Source organism: Primulina eburnea, chromosome 15 (genome assembly GCF_022965805.1).
Source record: "Primulina eburnea isolate SZY01 chromosome 15, ASM2296580v1, whole genome shotgun sequence".
Lineage (NCBI taxonomy): Eukaryota > Viridiplantae > Streptophyta > Magnoliopsida > Lamiales > Gesneriaceae > Primulina > Primulina eburnea.
Genome location: NC_133115.1, coordinates 7,179,247 through 7,199,449, shown reverse-complemented (window position 1 = coordinate 7,199,449; position 20,203 = coordinate 7,179,247). Strand labels below are relative to the sequence as shown.

Here is a 20,203-nt window from a genome sequence, read left to right as displayed (position 1 = left end):
GTCTTTGGAAAAAAACAGCAAAACATGTGAGTTTTCAACTTCCAATTCGTACATAATTACAGTAATAATTTGAGCACACATTTTTCCAGGCTTATAGGTATTGAATATCAGTAATCTATAATGTGGTTCTTTCGTTAGGAATGGTTAAATTTTATAGTTCCAAAATTTTGTATTATGTATACGATATCTGTTAGAATTTTTGTTTCTATATATTTATAAACATGATAAACAATATGCGGAAGCAGATCGAACATTACCTCCGACTATTGAATAATTTGTAGGTTATCTTCTTTTCCTCCGATTGAAGCTTTCTAAGCACTCCAACATTCTCTGTAGATGGTGTATTTTTTTTATGAGTTGTGTTCTTATGGACTTCAATCGCTGGTATTTATAGGTCTCTCGATCATACCATCAGTTAGTAATTGCGGGAGCTTGATTGTCAAAAAGAGGATGAGCATGTATGTCTCGATTTTCTAAAGTTGAGGTGACGTAATATATTTTGTCAAAAGATGTCGTCCCCTATTCATCAAAATTTCAATGGAAATCAATTTAACAAACAACAAAGATACAAATGGGCTTGGATCAAACAAACATCGAACATACATACAAAATGAATAAAAAACAAAGAACTTGCAACCCAAGAACAAAATACTCTCTCTCAGTCCATTAGCCATCTCCTTTCACTTATTTGTTCATATTGTTATTTTATCGAACATTTAACTTACATAATTCAAACTCGATGTTCCTTAGTTATTTTCAACCAATAAATGTAATATTACACTTAAAACAGTTCCAAACTATACAATATTCGTAACATATATTCCACCCCACAATTTCGATTTAATTCATAGATAGATCAAATCCCAATTGACATCCTTGTTGATACATAGATACTTGAAACAAAAGACCGCATAGTCCATCCTGTCATCTCCTCTATGATCTCTCTCGGCTTCTCTGGCTCTGCTTCTCTCTCCCCACAGCTTCCCAGTCTCTCTCTCTATTCCTGACTCATACAAACACGCACGCACACGTCTCTCTGTGTGTCTATGGATTCATTATCTATAGACGGGAGAAGATTTCTGGTTGAATTTTACACATGGTTTGTTTATTATCGACAGGTCAGCTGCTCAAACGAAGCAGCAGCAGCAGCAGTGCAGACCTTGAAAAGGTGAAGAATCTCTTAACAAAAAGAGGGATTCCTTCTATCGTGACATCCCCATTGGAATCTCTCAGAAAGGGCAACTGGGTTAAGCTCGTTTGTGGTGCTAGCTTTGAGGCACTTCTTCGAAATTTATCAATATTTTTTTTTATCATCACTCGATAAACTATTTATCGAAGATGTTCTTCAAGTTTTTTTTTTAATAATTCTGTTGCCTTTTGTTATCATATAGGATGTGGTTGACATCAGAAATCTTTCTCTGGTTTATACTCTTTCTGGAGGTAAAACAACTAAGAAAGATTTGATAAATATAGAAAGATAAAAGAGCATGCTTTTGAATATAATCAGGAAGGGAAGTAGGATTTTTAGTTTTAGATTAGTGGTTGAGTGAATGTATAATATATATATGTATATACAGGGAGAGAGGGGTCACTGAACCATATCCCTAAGATTGTCTCAGAGGTTTAATTTTTAACAATATGAATTCATTTTCTTTTAAAACGGCCTAATATGTGCAACTGTTGTATCGATTTGTGACGATATACTATATCTTTCATTTTTCCTTCGAAGGCATAACAATCTCAAAAGATTATGCCAAAGTGAGTCCAGTGGCAAGCTGTGTTTATATAATCTTTTATTGAAGAATTTTTTTTTCTTAATGTCGATAGAGTTTGATCTTTGGTGCTCGGATTTGAGAACTTATGTTCTTATGATGTGTCAACTGCAGTCGATTGTATTGATTGTGCTGCCGAGGCTTCGGTTGTCAATGCTGTAAATGATGGAATCAAAGCAGCCAGAGCTATTATTCCCATTCGCAGGCCTTGGGTGATGGTCAGCGTCAACGATGATGAAGATTTGCATTTTCGTAAAGCAGGTAGTCTTCGCAGTCTAATTTATGGATTCCTCCTTGAACATTTTTGTACTTGTATTACCTCATTCATTTGCTGATTGAAGTGTCCTTTATGCTTCAGAGATTGAGATTGCTATAAGAACTGTAAGTTAAATCTCGAGTTACGTTGTTGTCCGCAAGATTTAGAATAGATCAAAATGACAGTCAAGTAACTTGGTGCAAAAGTTTTAAATCAATTTGTGGACTGAAATTTTGGATTCCATAAAATAACACTAACTTGAACACGTTTTTATAATTTCCAGGACTTTGGTGTTTGACATAATTTATTTCCATGCTGTTGGAGTTTGATTCTGATGATGAATTACTATGCTTCTAGAATTTGATCCGGATGATTGTCCAGTAGATTGCTCAAGGCCATGTGAGAGTATTTGTCCTGCTAATGCAATCTCATATTTTGGAAAAGCTGGTTTACCGAAGGTTCATCTCAATTTCCTTAATTTTGCTTTATCAATTTTTATTTATATCATCTATAAGCAGGGTGGTGTCTTGGCCGAGCGATGTTATGGCTGTGGCCGATGCTTACCAATTTGTCCTTATGATAAAATAAGTCAGTTCCATATTTTTTAATTTCTCTTTCGCGCCTGGATATTTCTTCCTCTTGAGACATTAATTGGTTCTTGCTCTTTATTCAGCCAATCTAGTTGAATTTCATTGCAGGAGCATCTACATATATAAGGGATGCTGCTACTACAGCTGAACTACTTAAACAGGATGGTGTTGATGCCATAGAAATTCACACGAGCGGAAGGTAGCTGACCGATGAATTCGGTTGAGATTAATTCTAGCAAGCGGACTAGGTCAAGTTATAGTAAATGGACGAACAGTCCAAGTATCGATCCCATAGAGACTATTAATTAATTACTAATATTCAATTATTTTATTTAATCTAGGCAACAATAACGAGCGATTTGATTGTTATTTCCACTAAGAGAATTTTTAAACTAATTTATGTAAATTTGATGACTAAGTCAAATATCAGAGAAGCTTGGATCGCGGGATTTTCAAATTTAAATAGGATGACCGGGAACACACAACGGTAACAAACTCTGATTAAATTCAAGCACTGGAATTATTCGACTGGCAATTATTCGAAGTCACGATGTAATCCTCTAATTTAATTATAAATCTATTTCTAGAATTTATAATCCTATTTTCATTTAACAGTCCAATTATTTCTGCTTGAATTTAATTAAACGAAAACGCATGCATCAACGATGGAATTACAGCTGTCGCCTAAAATCGCACACTGAACCCGAATACTATTTCTAGTCGGTTTAACCGTGTGTTGATTAATATTTTTGAAGCTAATTCCAATCTATTCCCTTTCGAGTCAAGATCGAACAACAAACATGCAATTAATTGGCCAAATCAAAAGCACGAAAATTACGCAAACATTAATCAATAACATGAAATAACTGATGAATTAAACGATCCAACGAATGAACAAAATCAGTCGTTTGTCCCTATCGTGGTCCCAATCACAAGAAAAACTACTCCATAAATTCAAAACTAAAATCCAATTTAATGTTTGAATTCATGTTTGAAAAATAGAAAATAAAAGAGAAGAGAAATCTCAATGACGGTGCGCGGATCTTGCGTGTAAATTGCACTGTTTTCGCCCAAGTCGTCGCCGTCTTTTTCGGTGCTCAAAGCTTGCGCCTTTTTTTTTTTTCCAAAAGTCGGCTGCTCTCCAATATTGAACAACCCCTAATTGTTTGATCTCTTTTTCCTTTTATTCTCCCCCAAATGCACGAGCAAATCTTCGCGAAATCTGATCTCAAAATCATGTACACGGACCCCGTGCATGCCTCCGGCATCGGGTCCGTGTAGTTGCGATTAAATTATTGTTCTGGGAATCATCGGACACGGACCCCGTGTAGGGGTCCGGATTCAGGTCCGTGTAGTTGCGCAACTTTTCATTCTTGGATGCTGTTGTATACGGACCCCGTGCAGGCCTCCGGGTTGGGGTCCGTGTCTTCTCGTGAATATTCTTCCATGGGATTTTAGGACACGGACCCTTATCCGGGGTCCGTGTATAGGTCCGAGTGTTCTCATTGTGATCTTCTCCTATTGTTCCGGGTTTTTCTGACATGTCATTGCGATGTTTGACTCTTCTTTCTTTTCTTTGGCTTTTTAACATCTTTTGGTCAAACCTGCAAATGGCAATAATAACACAAATTAAGCGCAAAACTCGGAATAACAATGCCAGATAAGCACGAATGCGACAAAATAAAATCCCTAAAATGCTATATAATTCGTGCTTATCAACTCCCCCACACTTAACCTTTGTTCGTTCTCGAACAAATCAGCTAAAAATTAAGATGAAAAATATTTCAGATTCAGAACTCGAGTATCACAATCAAAACTTCTCAATTTGTCAAACTCTTTCACCCCCGGTCAAAAGATCACGCTTCGCATATCACAAGATTCGTTTTCGTCACAATTCAAATTTCAAACATTTACCCAGTAAAGATCAACAGAACAAGATGTGTGTAGTGTGCAGGTCAGACTCGTACTCATCTCCAGCTACTTAGTTTCATGATCACTTTTTTATATTGTTATCGAAACGCCCCATATGCTTGACTTTCATACCCCTCTCTACTAAATGTTGAACGACAGTGACTTGGTTAATAGGTCTTTTCAAGCTTATAACGTAAGGCCAAGGCTCACGGCTACAATAAAAGATATGAGAATCAAAAGTGAGAAAAACTAAAAATTATTCCTGTAGTACATTCATTCAACTTTCGACTCGTCAACAATCACTGTATTTTCATCATTTTCAGAGCTCGTTTGTCTCTTTTCTTTCTCATTGTTCATCAACTTGCACCCACAGATTTTTCCGGGTGCTTTCAACACTATACAATTTCCTCCTTTTTCTTTTTCTTTTCTCTTTTTTTTTTATTTTTTTTTCATGAATAAAAATTCATCGACTCCTTCACACATATTTCTTCAATCCATTGGAGTAATTCAAACATTTCAATGTGCACAGGAGTTTTATTTCTCTCACATGTAGGTAGGAAAAAGTGTATAGGCTAAGATTCAGGTAGTTGATGTGGGACATTGAATAACTGACGAATGGGGGCTAACTGTGTGTCATTGACACACACCATTCGATTTTTTTTTCAGGCTCAAAAGGGGTTACTAGAGACAATGAATGATGTATCGGTCAGGCTTGAAAGGCTCAAACGGTCCAAAGATCGCCTAAACCATCCTTAAGTCACCATCGTTCGTATTTTCGCTTCGAGGGCTAATCAGACAAGTTCTAGGGATCGTTGTTCGATTTCTCTCTCTCTTTTTTTTTTTTAGTTCACAATTCACCAATTCACTATCAATGAGTAAAAGTTTGACCACGTGCATTGAACAAAATGTTGATACAGAACTGGTTCATGTTAGACTCTCTCCTTGAAACTACGACTCCTCTCACTCAATACTAGGCATGAAACAATTTTCCGGGTGATCCAAAATCTAACAAATTAATCCGATTATCAAGTGAAACAAGAGTTCTTAGTCTAAAAATAGTTCCATCCTACGTGAAAAGTGTTGTTAAGTGTTGTGCAACGATGTGTAACAAGACTAACCCACCCCCACACTTTGATCACGACACTGCCCTCAGTGTAAAGCAATAGAAAAGGAACGATCAAGACAGTTAAAGCAAAAACACTTCCCTGGACAAATTGCGAGTAAGTGGTGAAAATGTGGGAGAAATCAGCAACTCCTGAAAAGCACGACATCGAATACACAAGGAAACATAAAAAGGAATAGGAGAAACACACAAACATACGATCAAAATTCAAATGATAGTAACGATAAAGATCAAGTCTGAAAACGTGGATAACAACATAAAAAAAAAAGCGAAATCCAGAAAAACAATAACATCCTCCACACATCCTAACAAAATAAACTACTGCTCGTCCTCGGATCCCAACTCTAAGTTGATATTGTATTGAGTTTTTATTGTTCTTGGGATAAAGAATTCATTGCTTAAGATGATTAGTTGCTAGGCTTTCTTATCGTTATTGTAATTTGGCGGTGGATTACTTATCCAAGCCTTTGTTGTAACATTGTTTTAATATAATATATTAATGTTTCCTATCAAAAAAAAAAAAAAAAAAGTCCATGAATGCCTCTAGAGTAGCTCTTTCCCAGGGTGGGGCATAGGCGTCGGGAGACTGTTGCTCGATACGAGCTAAGCGGTTTCGGATGTCGTCCATGCAGTCGAGGACGGATGAGTAAAACTGACGCCGGGCTTGCGCGTTGCGCGGTCTAGGAGATACACCAGATCTAGGGCCAGGTCGGGCATCCAAAGCCGCTTCTTCCTCCACACGGTCGTCCCAGGCGCGGTCATCGAGTGTAGGTGGAGGCACCGGCGGGTCGCGGGAGTGTTCCTTGATATGGCGGCTGTCCGGATTACGGTACCACGCACCCTGTCGGAATATAAAATACATGTCCTGCATGGCCTGGGCGGTCAGCATCTGCGTAGACGTGGGCATGAGAGAAGTCTCGCCAGTAAGATCGACACCATGGGCTGCCAGGACCCTGGAAATGATAATAGGGTAGGGGGCGTAGGGTGTCCTATTCTTCGTGGGGTCGATGTGGGCGACGGAGCGCATGTGGGAAATGATGATCGAAGCCACCGGAATAGCAGGAATGACCCCCAACCCATTCAGCATCTTGTCAATAATATAGAGATCCAGATGGCGGACCTCATTGTTCCCGGGTTTCCGCGGAATAATGTTCGACCCCGTAAAGTAGCAAATGAGACGATCCAGCAGCGGGATGGTCGTCGGGAGGACGGTAGATCGGGAGCCAGTAGGAGTGGTGTGGTAACGGAGTCGGCGCCGAGCCTCAGTGATTCGAAAAGTGAGGTCTGAAAAGAAGATATCTACCTGATTGAAGGACACAGGCGGTCCTTCATTAGGGACATTCAAGATCGCTGCCAGGTAAGAGCTAGTCACCTCGATAGGAACCCTCTTCACATAAGTACGCACGTGCGGTCTACCAGTCGTCTCTTTTTCTTCAACATTGGCAAAGAATTGCCAAACCAAATCGGGGAAATAGGGGCCTGAGATGTCTAGGAGGGGTCCCCAACCAAACCTATCAAATTCACCTCTCAGTGGCACCTCGGCATCAATACGGGGATGAATCGACCGCTCGACAATAACAGAGTTCCCATGAAGTGCCGAGTACCACTCGAAGTTCTCGAGGCTAGTGAATCTAGAGGCATCAAAAGATGATGAGGACGAGGAAGCATCGGCTCGTGCACGCTTACTAGATTGCTTACGTGGAGGCATTGCAAAGAAAACCGCTAGTTTCAAACACCCCAACCAATAAAGCACCACAATTCAATAGTTCAATTCAACTAACTCAACCGAGCCCAATGCAGTGCACAAACAATAGACTCACCCAATGATAATCAACGAAACACCAAAGCTAATCCACCACGATCACTTATACGGCCAGTGAGCAATAACACAAGTTATCCGAAGGCAGACCCAACGTAAACAATTCAAACCGTAAACAAACGAAGTCCAAGTCCAACAACTAAGAACAACACCCAATCACGACCAGAAATAACGGGCAACAAATTCGGTGGACAATAGCATAGACCTCCCAACGCGGATAATCGGCAATCGAAATCAAGGGATAACCACTCTTACCGGAACAAAGGTGAACTGTGATAGTGCAGAGAGGGGAGGTCGTCGGAGGCGGAGACCTGGCGGCGGCGGCTGGGAGTTGTGGTTCTGGGGTGGTGTGGGTTCTCAAAAGGTTGCTGGAGGTGGAGGTGGTGTCGGGCCGTGACGGCAGGGGAGCGGCGGAGATATGGCGGCGGCGGCTGGGAGGGAGATTGGTTGTTTATCTGATTTAGGGATTTAGGATACAGGGTCGCGGAGGATTTCTGGTTTTGGCAAGAAAATAGAGGGCACGGACCCCGTGGAGGGGTCCGTGTATGGGTCCGTGTCCATGCGCAAATTCGAAAACTCGGGAAATGAAGGACACGGACCCCGTGTATGGCTCCGTGTCCATGCGCAAAAATTAAAAATTTGGGAGAGCTTAGACACGGACCCCGTGTAGGGGTCTGGGTATACATCCGTGTTCCCTCGCAAATTTGACATTCCTGGTGTAATTAGACACAGACCCCGTGCTGGGGTCCGGTGTTAGGTCCGTGTCCGCTCGGAGATTAGCATACAAACATTTTTTTTTTTTAAATACTAGAACCAAACATCTACGCAAAGCCAGGAATGTACAATTCTATAAATCTATGCATCAAATTCGAAACTCAATCAAGCACCCAAGATTTAAGGATTGTACAGAAACTTCCCTGATCTAATTGACGTTCTGAAACCGCTCGTCCTGATGGACTCCCCCACACTAGAAAATCCGACCACCAGTGAATAAATTACCTGCATCACCATTAACTGAGATTAGCACACTAAACAAATGCATAAAACAAAAAAGAAAGAAAACTAAAATAAAACACTGGGTTGTCTCCCAGTAAACGCTAAATTTAGAGTCGATAGCCTGACTGGACTCCCTTGATTCAGTTTGGATCCTGCAGATCCACTGTGGTCGGCTCATCGGGTATGGCACCACCATGATAAACCTTCAGCTTATGCCCATTTACTTTGAAAGCTCCAGTTGCTGCACTAGTGATCTCCACTGTCCCGTAGGGAAAGACTTGTGTGATAGTGTATGGTCCTGACTACCGGGAACGCAACTTACCTGGCATCAATTTAAGTCGAGAATTATATAACAGTACCTGTTGACCCACCACAAATTCTCGATGAACGATGTTCTGATCATGCCAACGTTTGGTTTTCTCTTTGTAAAGCTTGGCATTCTCGTAGGCTTCCAGCCTAAACTCATCCAGTTCATTCAGTTGCAGCACTCGCTCGTCACCTGTGGTTTTAGCATCAAAATTTAGAAATTTAGTAGCCCAATAAGCCTTATGTTCAAGTTCGACAGGTAGGTGATACGACTTTCCATACAGCAATTTAAAAGGAGACATGCCAATGGGGGTTTTAAAAGCCGTGTGGTATGCCCACAGTGCATCGTCGAGTTTCCTAGACCATTCTTTCCTCGAAGCACCGACGGTCTTCTCAAGAATACGTTTCAGTTCTCTGTTCGAAACCTCGACTTGGCCACTAGTTTGGGGGTGATAAGGTGTTGCCACCTTATGTCGGACCCCATACTTAGCCAACAGACCATCAAACTGACGATTGCAAAAGTGAGTGCCCCCATCGCTAATAATGGCTCTAGGTGTGCCAAAACGTGAGAAAATATTTTTCATGAGAAATTGAACGACAACCCTAGAATCATTTGTTTTGCATGCAATTGCTTCCACCCACTTAGATACATAGTCTACAGCCACCAATATATACTTGTTCCCAAACGAAACCGGGAACGGACCCATGAAATCGATACCCCATACATCAAATAATTCACACACAAGAATGTTATTGAGAGGTAATTCATGCCTCCTAGAGATATTACCTGTTCGCTGACAATCCGGACATTTTGTGACATATTCATGCGCATCCTTAAACAAAGTAGGCCAAAAAAACAGGACTGGAGGACTTTGGAAGCAGTTCTAGTTGCCCCAAAGTGGCCTCCAGCCGGACCAGCATGACAATGGAACAAAATTTCACTTACCTCTTCTTGGGGAATGCATCTACGAATTATACCGTCTGCACATATTCTAAACAAATAGGGGTCCTCCCACAAATAGTATTTTAAATCTGAGAAAAACTTTTTCTTTTGCTGATATATAAAATGGGGAGGAATGAACTTACTTGATAGATAATTAACAAAGTCGGCATACCATGGCAAGCTGTCGATTTCAAAGAGTTGTTCGTCCGGGAAATCATTTCGAATAAAGTCATTACCTTGAATAGGATTTTCCAAACGAGAGAGATGGTCTGCAACTTGATTTTCTGTGCCCTTCCTATCGATTATTTCCAAGTCAAATTCCTGCAAAAGAAGAATCCAGCGAATTAGTCTTTGTTTTGCATCCTTCTTGGACATCAGATATTTCAATGCTGAATGGTCGGTGTGCACGACAGCTTTACTCCCTATCAAATATGATCTAAACTTGTCCAAAGCAAACACCATGGCGAGGAGCTCTTTTTCTGTAGCGGCATAGTTCAGTTGGGCAGCTGACAGTGTCATGCTAGCGTAATAGATGACATGGATACATTTTTCTCTCTTTTGCCCCAACACTGCCCCTAGCGCTGTGTCGCTTGCATCACACATCACCTCAAATGGCGACCCCCAGTCAGGTGCTATCATCACAGGTGCTGTGATTAATTTCTCCTTCAAGATCTGAAATGCCTGTACACACTCAACAGAAAAATCAAAAGGCACTTCTTTTATCAATAAATTAGTCATAGGTTTGGCAATGCTAGAAAAGTCTTTTATAAAGCGTCTGTAGAATCCCGCATGCCCAAGAAAACTACGCACTCCTCTAATGTTGGTTGGGGCTGGGAGTTTCTCAATCACTTCGATTTTTGCCTTATCAACCTCAATGCCATTTTCAGAAATTTTATGCCCCAACACTATTCCCTCTCTCACCATAAAATAACATTTTTCCCAATTTAAGACCAAATTTGACTCCTCGCATCTCTCCAAAACCTTAGACAGGTTAATTAAACAAGCATCAAACGAGGAGCCAAATACAGAAAAGTCATCCATGAATATCTCAATGAAATCCTCAATCATATCATGAAAAATTGCCATCATGCATCGTTGGAAAGTCGCTGGTGTATTACATAGGCCGAATGGCATTCGTTTATATGCAAATGTCCCATAAGGACAAGTAAAAGTAGTTTTCTCCTGATCTTCAGGGTCAATGGGAATTTGCATATAACCAGAATAACCGTCCAGAAAACAATAAAAAGAATGGCCAGCTAGTCTTTCCAACATCTGATCAATAAATGGGAGGGGGGAATGATCTTTACGGGTGGCGTCGTTAAGTTTTCTATAATCGATGCAAACACGCCACCCTGTAACAGTTCTCGTGGGAATCAATTCATTATTATCATTTTTCACAACAGTGATCCCACCTTTCTTTGGAACAACCTGTACTGAACTGACCCACCTACTATCAGAAATCGGGTAGATAACACCTGCGTCCAGTAGCTTTATCACCTCTTTCTTCACCACTTCTTTGCATAGCCGGGTTCAGACGCCTTTGAGGCTGAGTAGATGTCTTGTGATCGGCCTCCATCAGAATCTTGTGCATACACATAGAAGAGCTGATCCCCTTAATGTCTGCAATACTCCATCCTATAGCCTTGATATTATCCCTCAAAACACGCAACAACTTTTCCTCTTCCGTACCTGTCAAAGTAGATGAAACAATCACTGGTAATTTTTCATTATCACGCAAAAATAGATATTTTAAATACGAAGGGAGAGGCTTCTTCGATGGATGACTTTAAAGGTCTTGGGATATGCCCAAGCTCCCCAATCCTAGAATTTACCGTCTTTGAAATTGGTCTGCCTGCTTCCAGATATTGCATGTATTCCTTAATATCCTCATTTTGCAACTCTCCTGTGCATGAATCAGTCAAACAAATCTCCAAAGGATCTTCACCTATTAATTCCTGCAAAACACACTCAACAAGCTCGTCAGTAGCATCGATTCTAAAACAATCAGATGTATCATTAGGATATTTGATGGACTGAAAAACATTAAACACCACACTCTCATCATTCAGTCTCAACACCAACTCACCCTTATGTACATCTATCAGGGCTTTCCCAGTGGCTAAAAACGGTCTTCCTAGAATAAGAGGAATCTCACGATCCTCTTCCACATCCAACACAACAAAATCCACTGGGAAAATAAAGTTGTCGACCTTCACTAAGACATCCTCTACTATTCCCCTAGGGTATTTAATTGACCTATCAGCTAACTGTAGGGAAATTGTAGTTGGTTTCACCTCACCTATTTTCAGCTTCTCAAAACATGAATATGGCATCAAGTTAATGCTTGCGCCTAAGTCACACAAAGCTTTACTAAAATTTGAAGTTCCAATAATGCAAGAGATAGAGAAACTACCTGGATCCTTAAGCTTCGGAGGGAGTTTATTTTGTAAAATTGCAGATTCCGAAAGCTTAACTATCTCAAAGTCAACCAATTTCCTCTTGTTTGATAAAATTTCTTTAAGAAATTTCGCATATGAAGGCATTTGAGCTAAAGCTTCTGCAAATGGGATATTTATATGCAACTTTTTGAAAATCTCAAGAAATTTTGAAAATTGAGTATCCAATTGCAGTTGCTTTGCTCTTTGGGGAAATGGGAGTGATTTAATATCAATATTCGAGTTCGAGTTCGGAGACTTACCTTTCTCCCTTGCGGCATTTGACCTTTGCTTGGATATTTTCTTCTCCTTCTCATCTCCTTCAACATCGATCACTTCCTGCTTTATGGGAGACGTCGCCGTGACAGCATTGACACCTTTTGGATTCTTTTCCGTGTCACTAGGTAGTGTACCCGGAGCTCGTGTAGCCATTTGTGTCGCTAACTGCCCTAGTTGCGTCTCTACTCTTTGCATCATGGCATCATGGTTTTGCCATCTCATCTCATTCCCAGCTATGTACTTGGCAAGCATATCCTCGAGATTCGACTTGCTATCCTGTGGCTTGAAACCAGGTGGCATAGAAGGTCCTGCACCTTGTGGCGGTTTAGGTGGTTGTTGAGGAGGTCTTTGCTGTGTAGGATGTTGTGGAGGATTAAACTGTAGTTGCTCAACAGAAGTTTCAGGTTGCTTCCATCCAAAATTCGGATGATTCCTCCAGCCCGGGTTATATGAAAAACTGTATGGATTGTATTGTGGACGACCTTGGTTTCCCACATAATTCACCGAGTCCCCTCCAAAGCACTGTATTCCCTCACAGGACATATCTGGCATGAATGGCATGTCACTAGATGAACCACCAACCATTTCAGCACTTCCTTGAATCTGATTCACTGACTTGACTGGTATTGACTTCTGTGCCTGTAACTGTGCCATCTGATGTGTCAATCCATCAAGTTTCGCTGTAATCGCTGTCAAAGCATCCATCTCAAGAAATCCGACCTTCTTCTCCCTTCGGTTATCTTGCCAACCCACATTGCTTTCCGCCATATTCGAGATGATTTCAAGCGCTGCTGCTGGCGTTTTCCTGTATAAGCTTCCGTTGGCTGCCGCATCGAGCATAGATCTCACAGAAGGATCTACCCCATAATAAAATGTCTCAACTTGCTGGCCTACCGAAAAACCATGTCTTGGGCACATCCTCAACAACTTTTTAAATCTTGCCCATGCTGAATTCAGTGATTCCCCGTCTCTCTGCCTGAAAGATGTGATCTCATTTCTCAACTGTGTAATCTTGGTCGGGGGAAAATACCTGTGCATGAAGAACTCGACCAATCCATCCCATGTCGTGATAGAACCAGCTGGAAGGTCTCGAAGCCACTCCATAGCCTCTCCTTGTAGGGAGAATGGAAATAATCTGAGTCGAATGGCATCAGTACTCACCCCATTGCACTTGATTGTGTCACAGATTGACAGAAAGTTCTCCAGATGTGCATTAGGATCTTCAGACGGTGATCCTCCAAATTTGACTTGGAGTTGAATCATCTGGATGATGCCTGGCTTCAGCTCGAATGTATTTGCCTGAATCGTAGGGCGGATGATACTAGACCCATAACCTTCAAATGCTGGTCGATGAAGCTCCATCAATGTACGGTTATCCTCTTCTCCGGCCATTTCCTCAACTTCTGGTTTACGGTCTATTTCAGATTCTGCTTCAGATTCAAATTCCAGAGTCAAGTTGTTGTTCCTTCGGGCTCTGCGGATACTGCGGAGAGTGCTTTCAATCTCAAGATCAAGTGGCACTAGATTCCTGACGTCTTGAGCACGGCTCATATAACACGAGCTAACCCCTGAAATCAAAAATTTAAGTGCACGATTCAAGCTCCAAGAGAGAATAAGTAGAATAAACAATGGTAATTAAAATGCTAAAGAAAGAATAAATAAATTTTAAACTAAGAGTAAAAGCCTAGTCTCAAACAAATAATTTATCCTAATATCAAATAAATAGTCCCCGTCAACGGCGCCAAAAACTTGACCGACGAATTCGGTTGGGATTAATTCTAGCAAGCGGACTAGGTCAAGTTATAGTAAATGGACGAACAGTCCAAGTATCGATCCCACAGAGACTATTAATTAATTACTAAGATTCAATTATTTTATTTAATCTAGGCAACAATAACGAGCGATTTGATTGTTATTTCCACTAAGAGAATTTTTAAACTAATTTATGTAAATTTGATGACTAAGTCAAATATCAGAGAAGCTTGGATCGCGGGATTTTCAAATTTAAATAGGATGACCGGGAACACACAACGGTAACAAACTCTGATTAAATTCAAGCACTGGAATTATTCGACTGGCAATTATTCGAAGTCACGATGTAATCCTCTAATTTAATTATAAATCTATTTCTAGAATTTATAATCCTATTTTCATTTAACAGTCCAATTATTTCTACTTGAATTTAATTAAACGAAAACGCATGCATCAACGATGGAATTACAGCTGTCGCCTAAAATCGCACACTGAACCAGAATACTATTTCTAGTCGGTTTAACCGTGTGTTGATTAATATTTTTGAAGCTAATTCCAATCTATTCCCTTTCGAGTCAAGATCGAACAACAAACATGCAATTAATTGGCCAAATCAAAAGCACGAAAATTACGCAAACATTAATCAATAACATGAAATAACTGATGAATTAAACGATCCAACGAATGAACAAAATCAGTCGTTTGTCCCTATCGTGGTCCCAATCACAAGAAAAACTACTCCATAAATTCAAAACTAAAATCCAATTTAATGTTTGAATTCATGTTTGAAAAATAGAAAATAAAAGAGAAGAGAAATCTCAATGACGGTGCGCGGATCTTGCGTGTAAATTGCACTGTTTTCGCCCAAGTCGTCGCCGTCTTTTTCGGTGCTCAAAGCTTGCGCCTTTTTTTTTTTTTCCAAAAGTCGGCTGCTCTCCAATATTGAACAACCCCTAATTGTTTGATCTCTTTTTCCTTTTATTCTCCCCCAAATGCACGAGCAAATCTTCGCGAAATCTGATCTCAAAATCATGTACACGGACCCCGTGCATGCCTCCGGCATCGGGTCCGTGTAGTTGCGATTAAATTATTGTTCTGGGAATCATCGGACACGGACCCCGTGTAGGGGTCCGGATTCAGGTCCGTGTAGTTGCGCAACTTTTCATTCTTGGATGCTGTTGTATACGGACCCCGTGCAGGCCTCCGGGTTGGGGTCCGTGTCTTCTCGTGAATAATCTTCCATGGGATTTTAGGACACGGACCCTTATCCGGGGTCCGTGTATAGGTCCGAGTGTTCTCATTGTGATCTTCTCCTATTATTCCGGGTTTTTCTGACATGTCATTGCGATGTTTGACTCTTCTTTCTTTTCTTTGGCTTTTTAACATCTTTTGGTCAAACCTGCAAATGGCAATAATAACACAAATTAAGCGCAAAACTCGGAATAACAATGCCAGATAAGCACGAATGCGACAAAATAAAATCCCTAAAATGCTATATAATTCGTGCTTATCAGTAGCCTTCAGTTGTTAAAACACTTGCCTGCCATTTTTACATCATATTCGTCCATGTGAACTTGTTGTATTTGAATCTTTGTTGAACCTTATTATTATTATTATTATTATTATTTTTATTAGAAGAAACTATTATTATTGATATGAAAATTAGTACATAATAAGCGGATGAGTGATCCGCACAAACGATTACCAACCAAAAAAAGAAACTACAGCGATAATATCATGCCAAAACTATTATTGTTGAACCTTATTATTGAATTTCATACCCATTTTAAATTACGTGACTCACATTATGTATTGGTCGATCATAGGCAGGCAGAGTCATTCCAAGGACTATGGAATAGTTTGGGAGATTCCATTGATAAGCTGAGGCTTGTCGCGGTAAGTGTACCTTGCAAGTAACTTTATGAATCAGTTCATCAGTCGTGGTAGTGAAAATCATAAAAAAATAACTAGTCAAAATGGTATGTTTAGTTTTTCGGATTGGCAAATGAAAACTCTTGTAATAAATGCAGATTAGCTTACCTGATATGAACGAGTTAACTATACCTGTGATGCATTCTATTTATGCAACAATGAACGTAAACCTACGTTGCCACAATTTATGGCAGGTAAAAGTCCTGTAAATTTCTTATGTGTACCAGTTTGCGACAATATATTGACGAGAACATTCAATGAACTGTGTCATTTTACTGTAATAAGCTGGATGGTCGCCCCATGAGTGGAGATATTGGACGAGGAGCAACAAGGCAGGCAATCACGTTTGCTTTACATTTATCTGCAGCAAGAGATAGGCCTAAAGGTTACCACCTTGATGCACCTTTTGAATATCTTTTAGTTTCCATGATAGTACATTTGACGATTCTTTCTTTGTGAAGTTGAAGAGAAAATTATTGTGTAGTTCTTCGTAAGTAACAGGTTTCCTTCAATTAGCCGGTGGTACCAACGCCCACACGATAAATGGGCTAAAAAGGGAGGGATTATTTGAAACAGCCAGCTTGCCTGGTACTTAGTCTTGCCATTAGATATAATAATGGAAAAAACACATTAGGAGATTCAACAGTATTACATTTACTAATTAATTTCACTCACAGAGAAATTAAATGATGAGGTCATACCATTAAATTTATCTGATTCGTCGGATGCTTTGATCAGTGGTGTAGCTTTTGGCGGCTATGCTCGAAAGGTAAACGGGGCAAGTACTTTGTTGTTTGATGTTTGATGGTACTTGTTATTTTACTTTAAGGTGCTAAAAACGACATAACTCAGATAGTTGGCAAGGTTCTGAGTTCTCTGCAAGTGGAACACGGTTACGCTGGCATTGAAGCTTACCCGGATTATCTTCTCAAGGCACTCATGGAATCTCTTGCTTTAGTTGGGACTGTCAAATGCTTTACATGACAGCAATTTGTTATGAAAATGTGGAAGGTAAATTAGTTGCCACAGGTATTAGTTGCTTACCTTTTAGCTTTCTTCATTGCCTGAAGTTCTTTTTATTGAGTGAATCTGCTAGTATGTTTCTTGCAATTGTGAAATGTCCCGGTTGCATTCTTGGTTCTTTTGGTATACATTGTCGAATGATGTTACATTAATCCATTTTTCTGAATTGCTAAAAGTATTATGCGATGAAGATGAGTGTGTAGTCCTTGTCAGTAGACTAGTAGTACCTAGCCTCTCCATAATCGATGACTTCATGTGATATCTTATTTAAGAATAAACCTTTTTTTTAAATTTTGTAATATATCTATTTATTATGTACTTATTCTTTATTAATTGAATATCTGCAACAACATGTATGTAAGTTTGATTTTACATTTAGGGCATTGTCTTAAAGTTGCATTCTAGGATGGGCGTCTATTCTTACATGTGGATCCATAATATTTTCAGTGGACCTCACATGTAAAAAAATAACTTTTGATCCTTGAATGCATCCTAGCACCAAATCTTCCCCGCAACGACAAAAAGAAAGAAAGAAAGAAAGAAAGACTATTTACTTTGTTCGTTTTGCATTATCCTCCTTGTAGGTCATAAGCAAATCCTTAGTCCTTCACAGATACTTTATGACGTCCTTTAGAGCCTTCAGGTGCAATTGTCCAAGATCAAACTGATGTTTTTGCTTGTGACACTTAAAAAGCATTGGCAACATCAGATCTTATTCATAGCATGTCGTGCATTATTTTTTCGACGGCTGACATATAAGATATCTATGACATTGTTTTAATCTCATTAGGAATCTTTTGCCCAATAGACTTTGAGAGAGTAACGTCATGGTACATTGGTAAGAACACTCTATTAGATTCTTCCATGTTAAACTATTGAAGCATGATTTTGTATGCGACATGAATAATGTTTAAGTTTGGATGAGATGCCGTACAGTTATGTTCCGATGATTTCCAAGAAAAAGTAACATGAAAAATACGAAAAAAATAGGTGAGAAGGTACCGGGAGTTCTTCCTATGGAATCTGTCTAACACCAATGTCAAAGGGAAAAATATGAGAGGAATGGAATAAATTGAAAGAGACTGGAAATGAATTATATTTGGGTATTCATAGGCGAAATAAGGCCCTTATTCAGCATTAAATCGTCGATAACCTTGAATCCCTGAAACCTTGTCCTTTTTTCGTGTTCATTGGGGTTTTATTTATAGCCAACATGTGATTTATCTTTCGAGCATGTCTATATTATCAAGTCAATTCCAAATCTGGGAAAGTACTCTCTGTCCATATGGGTCTTCAGTAGTTTAAGTGTTAACTATTGAATTCAGAAGACGAGCTGAACTGATGGCAAGCTCAGATAATCGAGCCGGATGTCCTAGGATTCCTGGCTTTCAATTTGGGACCTCCGGTAACTTGTTCAAGATTAAACTAGTAAGGCCGTTTGGCCGACTTGGGAGCTCGGATGACGGAGGAGATCATTTCAATTTTAGTTCTATGCATACTTACAAAATGAATATTGGAGAATAAAAGTAACAGCTATTCCATTGATTTGCTATGAATTTACAAACCTTCAGTTTGGATGATCCTTCCAGCACTCAGACTCAACCTGCCAAACAAAAAAATTTGTTATGATTTTATCAACCATGTGTCAAAATGCCAGCCCGTTTAGGCCATGGACTCGTGGCTAGGTGCAGGTTAGATGTTCATATTTATAATAAAAAAAAATTGTAAAACAATAAAATATAGTTTGTATATTGGTTTATTGAGATTTAAATTTTAACTATTTTATCTGTGTATTTTATATAGATATTAAGACAAATTTATCCAACGGGTTCAAATATTTTGAAAATTATTGATGAAAGAAGGAAAATATATGAAGAGGAAGATGAAAATTTAAATGAGTTATACTAAAAATTGGAACCAAATCAATGCTACGAGTTTTGCAAAATTGCAAACGAAATCAAATCATTAATAATTAAAAACCGGGCAAGACCTAGGTTTCAGTTTGGTTAAGATTGGTTTGAATTATCAATTTTAATTTTTATTCAATAAATATTTGACTATTTGCAAACATAATTAAAAAAAAATTAAAACGCTATTGTAAATATATAAATATCAATATGCGTACAAATATTAAAAAATTTAATATTATAATGTACGCAACTTTCGTATCAAAATACATAAATTCTCACAATGAATTAGTTCAGTTGAAAAAAAAAAAAAAAAAAAAAAACTCATCAGTCGTCGAACTTCAAATGTGAGATATTTATCTTTTGTATCCATTCAATTTCAGTTTAAATAATTGGAGAACCTGAGATTTATAAAATTAATATATATTACCATTTTTCATAATACTGGTCGCATGATATAAACTAAAAATCAAATTTTCTATAAATATAAAATTTAGAAATATTAAATATTCATAGAATCGGTTTGGTTTGAATTTTTGTAGTGAAAATTTTGAAGGAAAAAAAAACTATTTTATTTGGTTTGATTAATTTTAAAATCCTATGATAGACTAACTATCAATCCAAACGTGCAGCTTGATTTGGTTTTCTAGTTCGGTTCGGTTTGATCTGGTTTCTGCTCACCTTTAATATTGATTAGTGGTTGATGAATTTTGAATAATAATTAAGATTTTGTTAAACTTTGTAAAACTTTAAATTTTAATATTTTATGGTAATGATACTACGTGATAGGAAGAGAATGTTGTGCTCGTCATATCGGATCTCCTACCTGGGATATGTTTCTTTTGATTACTCGAAAACATATTTGTGATTGGTGTGAACACGATCGGGTTACATTTAAACTATTGCACCACTACGATCCATGTAGTGGTGCACCAGATTGAAACTAAAGTTGTCGCAACAGGCCGGCTCGCATAGTCCTGCCTTAGCCAGCCACCCACAGGGCAGGTCAATTCGCCAACTTGGTGGGTCGAGAAAACCTCAACCTGACTCGTCTCATATTGTTGTTTAGACATGTTAACCACTATAAAAATAAAATAAAATAATAAGACCTAAAAATAAAGAGAAAATAAAATAACAACCATCATTTAATAATTAATAT

General features: G+C 39.0%; 1 protein-coding gene across 8 annotated transcripts; it reads left to right on the top strand.

Annotated features, from left to right (window-relative positions):
* The first annotated feature begins 853 nt into the window (after positions 1–853).
* On the top strand, positions 854–18,707 carry LOC140814323 (uncharacterized). Of its 8 annotated transcripts, XR_012114091.1 has the most exons (15): positions 854–987; positions 1,119–1,276; positions 1,392–1,440; positions 1,887–2,033; positions 2,386–2,486; positions 2,547–2,616; positions 2,727–2,817; positions 16,009–16,078; positions 16,213–16,308; positions 16,400–16,499; positions 16,616–16,702; positions 16,792–16,883; positions 16,967–17,125; positions 17,928–17,975; positions 18,463–18,707. XR_012114091.1 is itself a non-coding variant. In XM_073173273.1 (14 exons), the coding sequence occupies exons 1-13, from the start codon at positions 936–938 to the stop codon at positions 17,096–17,098; spliced, it is 1,245 nt and encodes a 414-aa protein (XP_073029374.1). In that variant the 5' UTR covers positions 854–935; the 3' UTR covers positions 17,099–17,125; positions 18,466–18,707. The 8 variants fall into 8 exon arrangements, 7 of the variants coding, with proteins under 7 accessions (XP_073029374.1, XP_073029368.1, XP_073029370.1 ...); XM_073173273.1 differs by lacking the exon at positions 17,928–17,975 and having other exon boundaries at positions 18,466–18,707; XM_073173267.1 differs by lacking the exon at positions 17,928–17,975.
* The last annotated feature ends 1,496 nt before the right edge of the window (positions 18,708–20,203 follow it).

What these genes read in the sequence shown, in the direction of transcription:
- LOC140814323 (XM_073173273.1), top strand. Translation starts at nt 936, where the DNA reads ATGATCTCTCTCGGCTTCTCTGGCTCTGCTTCTCTCTCCCCACAGCTT. An exon ending in GAAAAGCTGGTTTACCGAAG is followed by an intron (nt 2,487 to 2,546) that starts GTTCATCTCAAT and finishes ATCTATAAGCAG; the next exon opens with GGTGGTGTCTTGGCCGAGCG. An exon ending in AGCAAGAGATAGGCCTAAAG is followed by an intron (nt 16,500 to 16,615) that starts GTTACCACCTTG and finishes CGTAAGTAACAG; the next exon opens with GTTTCCTTCAATTAGCCGGT.